The sequence below is a fragment of the Erithacus rubecula genome (assembly GCF_903797595.1).
Source record: "Erithacus rubecula genome assembly, chromosome: 1".
Lineage (NCBI taxonomy): Eukaryota > Metazoa > Chordata > Aves > Passeriformes > Muscicapidae > Erithacus > Erithacus rubecula.
The window spans coordinates 38,987,859-38,994,404 of NC_136658.1; the positions used below are offsets into that span (position 1 = coordinate 38,987,859).

Here is a 6,546-nt window from a genome sequence, read left to right on the forward strand (position 1 = left end):
CATCGGGTACCTGGATGTGTGTTAGAGAGTGTGTAAAAACTGGCAGAATGCAGTGGGATAAAGTGAGGAGGGAAGAGGCAGCAGCCTGTTTGCTGATGGTGTGTGTGGCAGTACCTGCCCAGCTGCGTGCTCGCAGACGTGACACACTTTACAACAGGGTGCAAAGCCGGTGCAGGCTGCCCGGCTGTGCCGCTAGATGGAGGCAAACACTGCGCGGCTCACACCTGCCGAGCAGGGCTAGCGCTGCCAGGGGCGGCAGGTTTCCCAAATGACAGGTCCCGGATGGACCAGGAGCTCCACAAGAAGTAAAATGCTGCTGGCAACCTCATCAGTGGTACCTTTGCCCTCTGGGGACAAAATTCCTGGCTTCTGGGTTTTTTTCACTTACTGTGGAGATGATAACTTGGGGCTGCTGCCTCTCTTGGAGTGTATCCTTCAAGACACAAGGGTGCCTCACTACCATCTCTGCTAGCCCTACTGCAGGTTAGTCATCTCATGTGGCCACAGGAAGCTTCTCCCAGATATATCCCATTGTCAGGACAGTATTCCTAGGAATACACAGCTGGGTTTTATCCCATTTGTCTCAGTTCATAACGACATTAATTGTACACTAGAAAACAAATCTGCTACTTTAAGTCAAATATTTGTTCTCCTGGCTTAATTTGTCACAGTGACTCCTCCAGCACTGTACATTAATTGTTCTGTGTGGCCTTAGGAGCGTTTTTTTCTTCATGGTCCTTCCTCTGATAAAGCCTGTCTTCTATGGCTGTTTTCTCTTTATGAAGCATTAGCAAGTGGCTTGATCTTGATAAAGAGCATGGTGTGTCTCTGTTTTGTGCTTTGTTCCCTGTGGGCACTTCAGCCAAGGGAGCATGGGATAATTTCTGTTAACATTGCATCTTTCCAGGAGCCCCCAGGTCAACCCAAGTAGATTGAGCATCCACATAGACCATAGAGCCCTTCTTCATAGCCTTTAATACAGATTGGATCTGACCCTCCATTCTGGGACTTCAAGTTTTTTCTCATACCTCAAGACACCTGTGCCCTCAGAATAATATCCACTTAGCAGCAGCTAGTTCATCTTTGAGTTTTGTGTGGAAGAAATGCCTGGTGGCATTTGGTGGGAGCATTTTCAAAGTAATGTCTATATTGCACTGATGCTTTGATTGTTGCTCAGCAGCCTTTACACTAAGTAAATGTAATTTCCAGCTTCTCACAGTACACCACCAGTGACAAGGGGGTGTGGGGGGGTGGTATAACAAGCTGGAAGAGGCCACAGCTGGGATCCAAAGTGGCCAGAGAGATTTTCCATACCACAAGATGTCATATTCAATATGTAAACTGGAGGGAATGCTGGCCAGAGACTTCTGCTTTCACACTGCCTGGGTGGTGGTCTGAGTGGTGAGCAATTGCATTGTGCATCATTTGCTTTGTATATTCCCTTTCTCCTCCTTCTCCTTCTCCTTCTCCTTCTCCTTCTCCTTCTCCTTCTCCTTCTCCTTCTCCTTCTCCTTCTCCTTCTCCTTCTCCTTCTCCTTCTCCTTCTCCTTCTCCTTCTCCTTCTCCTTCTCCTTCTCCTTCTCCTTCTCCTTCTCCTTCTCCTTCTCCTTCCCCTTTTTTTCTTCTACTTTGTTTTACTTTCTTCTTCATGTTTGTTATTTCTCCTTTCTTTCTGTCTTATTGAGCTGTCTTTGTCTCCACCCATGTATTTTACCTTTTTTTTTGCATTTCTCTCCCCCATCCCACTGGGGGTGGCAGAGTGAATGTGGTGTTTGGTTACCTGTCAGGTTAAATGGTGTCAGTCCTTTTTGGCACCCAACATGAGGCAGGAAGGGTTGAGATAACAACAGATCTGACCAGAGCACGTTAAACCAAATTTGTTGTAAGCATCCACTGTAATAGCTTAATAATTAATAATTAGTTTAACTGGTCACAATGTTGATTTATTTGCTCTCAGAGTTGTTGGGTGTTCTCTGAGTGGCATTGTGACATTCTCTGCTGTGTTGTGTCACCTCTGGGGGCTGGGTTAAGGCCGTTCCTTGTACTGGGTGACACTGGCTTAGGAGATGGCAAAGATGCTGGCCAGAACACTGAGCTGGTGTTTGTGCTCCACATCTCTGTGCACAGGGAGCCATCTGTTGGGAACTATTAATAAATACACCTCCTACCTTGCTAATTTTGAAGATTTTGAATATCCTTGGGAGAATCCCTGTAGTTTTTTTTCCCTCTTTCTTTTAAATTTAAGAATACCCAAGAGAGTTGAATATCATAGAGCACAATGGGAATCCCAGTCCACTCCTTCTCAAACCCATTTCTCTGGAAAGCCAGGGAGTACATGATGATGAAAAGCTTTTCCTTTTGGGAAAACATCACAGCCCATACTGAGGGAAGCACTGTGAAGACCTCCTCTATGTGTGAGCCATATGGAGGAGTCAATACTGTGAAGTGGCAGAGCATGCATGGGACTGGAAAGCAAGCCAGGAACAGGGTTTGTTCTTACATCAGTAAATGCACATGGGCTCTTTAGGTGCCTATAAACATATTCACAAAAATACTTGTCTGACTGTCTATCGTGTGTGCAGGAGTAACTTAATCCCTCAGTGAAATGCCAGAGGAAAAAAAGAAAACCATAAAAAAGCAGAGTATACTTTTTTATTTTTATTATTGTTCGGCGAAATTTTGTAAAGTGCAAATAATCAATATAAAAATTCAGGGAGAGAAAGTGCAGCTCAGGAGTTTGCCATCTTAATTAGCCAGAGGATTAAAATTTTTTGGAATGCCAAAACAATTATATGTGGATTCTTTGATCTTCATTAAGCACTTTCTTCAAGAGTTTTATGACTTTTTCCCTGTGGAAAAGAAGCACAAAACATAGACACCCTACTTAAAATTGATAATGTAGACAACTACATTTTATTCCTAGTGTTCTTCTAGCATGCCCTGAGTGAGGCAATGCCTAAAGAAAACTAGACCTGACAAATTTTGTCTAGTGGGTTCAATTCTAGTTACGTTCCCTTGTTGCTGAGGAGTTTCTGCCTTTACTGAACTTGGTGAGTGGCACAGTACCTCTCCTTTCTTGCTAGTAGCACCACTCACTGAAACAGCCCGTTTGCAGAGCAAGGGCCACAGGGTTTGCTTGGCAGAATGCAGGTGTGTGGGAGGACAGAGCAGCATGCCATGCACTGCTGCTTGGCCACCTCTTGGTTGCAGTGGGCACAGGCTGCAGAGGGAACACAGTGAGTGGACAGAGTACGTCGGAGTTTGTTTCTCCCAAGTTTGTTAATTTTCTTTCTGTTTGGTAATAAATGAGGTCCTTGCAATCAGGGCAATCAGGGAGAGTGAAACCTGTCCCCTACTAGGTTATGTCTTGAAAACCAAATTTCATCATGAGTTTACCGTATAACTTCTGAATTCTTCGCCTGTCATCTGCTGGAAGTCTAAAGGTTTCTGGGTTCTGATATGAGTAGATAGGGTACATCAGAGCTCCTTGGACATCTGAATGACTAAGTCCCAAAGAATGGCCAAATTCATGAGCAGCAACGAGGAACAAATTGATATCTGCGACATAGAAGCACATAAATGTATGTTAAAGGTATGGCATTTATTTTAGAAATAAATTAAATTGAAATAGCAGAAGAATTTGTATATTTCAATTAATTTTGGAATAAAACTTCAGGCTTTTGATCCATTATTGTTGAGTTTTCTTATATAATTGTAATATTTTATAAAAAGAGTACTAATTCCTTGCATATGCATCTAGAGACCCTGAGTCTCTTTTGGACTCTGCTTTTGGTCAACCTCATTCCAGAAGGAATACCTTTTCACAACTAATGTAGAAAGGCAGGGGCTCATAGTCCTTGATTAGCCTGCAAAAAGAGCTTTGAAATACAGGCATTATGTAGCTGTTCATGGCAATGAAGCACAAGCACTTAAAAATAGTTGAAAAGAATAGAAATGTTAGTACGGAAGTAGTACTGAAGAATGGAGAATAATTGAAAGCACTTCCTGTGGCTGTGTTCTTCCAATATGTACAATGCTTGCCTTTCCCTTTTATAGACACATGTGAGCTTTACCTTGGTCGATCTCTGACCATTTCTCATCCTCATCAAAATGAGCATCTCCACCACGCCCTTCTCCCGGGTCATATGCATGGGCCAGTGTGCCACCTGGTCCATCAAAAGGATATCCATCACCATGCTCTGCATTTAAAATAGATCAGTGTTGTCAGATGAGGTTTGTTGTCTTATTTAAATTCAGCAAATTAAAGCATGCTGTTGGTTTGTGCTAGTTTTGCTGGTTTCCAGTCCTTAAAAAAATAATCTTACAATGGCAGCGAGGTTGTGAAAATGGGAAGTGAGGCTTAGGGAAGCACTCTCCAAATTCATGACTTAAGTCTGAATCTTGTATTTATTAGTTCAGTCTGCTGCATGTTTCAGTTTACACACTAGGCACAAGTTCAAGGTGGGGCTACATCCATAGACTATTGCAGATCACAGATGGACTTCTGAAGTGACTTCTGCTCATCCCCACTTGCCACGCTTTGGCTGCACCTTGGTGCAATTTTGGGGTGCAACATGCAATTACTTCTGGAAGCAAATCAACCAGAAGACACTTTATATGGCCAAACATAAAGCACCCCAGCTGCCAAAGGGTGTCTATTCTGGGAACCACAGAAGATCTAAGTCTAAGTAAACCTGCCTTAGTAAACCTACTTTAACCTGCTTGAATCCAGCCTGTTGGAGGTTAGATCTTCAGAACCTGCTGATTTGCTCTGCAGAGCTCTTCCCTGTAGTATGCGCTTTTTATCAAGTCAAAAAGAGCTTTCAACATCTAAATTTAAGTGTCCTGTTCTAGAGCTGAATTGTCCCTTCATTTCACAGCTGTAACTCTGAAAGGATTTTTCTAACAGCTTTATATGAATAAAATTGTGTCGCAACATACAAATTTGGTGACATGATATAAAGAAGATAAAATTTATGGAGACTTTGATTTGATTCCAAACTCTTTCTTCTTTCTTAAAGCTATGACTATAAAAATGCATGCTTTGAGTAAAATGTGAACCAATGTATTATAAAAATGACAGGTATTCTCACCACCACTTGCAAATATAATCTCAATGTCTGCCACTCCCAAGTAGATTCTTTGAAACTGCAGTGGAGTCACATCACTCCATACCATCAAGGCCCTTTTAATTGCATTATCTACTTTTCTTTTGGGTAGATCAGGAGTATATATGCGAATCCTGTCAGCAAAGAAAAGCAGGTTAATATCGTTTAGGCTGTGAAGGAAACCCACCTAGTTAGACACAAAGCAATATCCTTCCCCATAAAACCAGAAACATCACTTACCTGTAAGTCAATTTTTTCTTTCCCCATTTTGGAGTTCCAGAAGCTGTTTCATATTCTGCTACATCGGGCAAGCCACATCTGGGCATTGCCAGTATTTTTTCTGTTTCTGTGTCTAATTTTCCAGTTACAGTCAAGTGGAAAAATTTCTGCATTTTTTTAATCCTTTCTTCTATGCTTAGATTTTGTGCTTTTGTAAACGATGGAAAGAATTTATCAAGATAGCCCTGGAAGAAAAGAGGGAAAATAAAAATTAATACATATATCCGTGATATTTTGGTAATTGCATTTTACATTTAGTTGTATTGTTTCATCATCCTGCATCATCCATGTCTAGTTTTAGTTGGGTCTTTCCACCTCAATTTACCAAATTCTGCTCTCTCAGTATATATAAAACAAATTGTAACAGCAATGAAACATTGTAAGTAAGAAATCCTTTAAAGTTATCACAATTTACCAACATTCAAATCTACAGCCTTCTAACACAGTACACATAATTTTTTTTTACTTATTTTTAAAATTACATGCTCCCCTTTATTTACCACTTGGAACTTGGACTCCTTTTAAAGTTAGTCTTAGGAAGTTTAGGCTAGTCAGCAAGTTTGAAGTGTTCTGCATCATGTCTGCAAAAACTGTTGTTGTAATGTAAGATAAGGATAATATAAACAGATAGGAAAGGAATGTAGAAGCTGAATCAAAAATCAGATTATTCACAATGTAGCTGTGTTTCCCTCCATGTAACATACCTTTACTTTCTCAGGGTCTATGCTGCTCCATGACTGTGGTCTCACTTGTACTGGGAAAGCAGGAGTCTCAGGCAGGAAGATGACAGCACAGAGCAGGAGGTAGTGCATGGTGCCCATCTTGATGGGGAGCCTTGCTGCAGCAGAAAGGGTTTGACTTTCTGTCTCCCAAGACCAGAGCTAAAACCCCTTTTATAGATCCTGATAGCTCCAAGCAGCAATTACACATGACTCACTTTTTGGTGGTGTAAATGTCATCACTGCTCTAAGAAGTAAATGAAGGCATGTTAAACAAATCTTTCCTGTAACTTCCCTGTTGATGTCATGTCACAGGTAGCAGCCAGCTTTGTCTCGCTCTTTTCATATTATTCCAGTAGTGAAACCACAGGGTCACAGGGAAGTTCACTTTCTGTAGCTTTATCGGTACAGTTACTGTGTAATCACTTCGCAGGGCTCTT

At 41.5% G+C, this 6,546-nt stretch overlaps 1 protein-coding gene across 2 annotated transcripts; it reads right to left on the reverse strand.

Moving 5' to 3' along the window:
- Positions 1-2,654: 2,654 nt before the first annotated feature.
- On the reverse strand, positions 2,655-6,324 carry MMP7 (matrix metallopeptidase 7). 2 transcript variants are annotated; one of them, XM_079316519.1, is made up of 6 exons: positions 6,092-6,324; positions 5,349-5,572; positions 5,094-5,242; positions 4,074-4,199; positions 3,397-3,558; positions 2,655-2,849 (listed from the first exon to the last, which is right to left on the reverse strand). In XM_079316519.1, exons 1-6 carry the CDS (start codon positions 6,206-6,208, stop codon positions 2,836-2,838), a joined length of 792 nt encoding a protein of 263 aa, XP_079172645.1. In that variant the 5' UTR covers positions 6,209-6,324; the 3' UTR covers positions 2,655-2,835. The 2 variants fall into 2 exon arrangements, with proteins under 2 accessions (XP_079172645.1, XP_079172644.1); XM_079316518.1 differs by lacking the exon at positions 2,655-2,849 and having other exon boundaries at positions 3,225-3,558.
- Between the last annotated feature and the right edge of the window lie 222 nt (positions 6,325-6,546).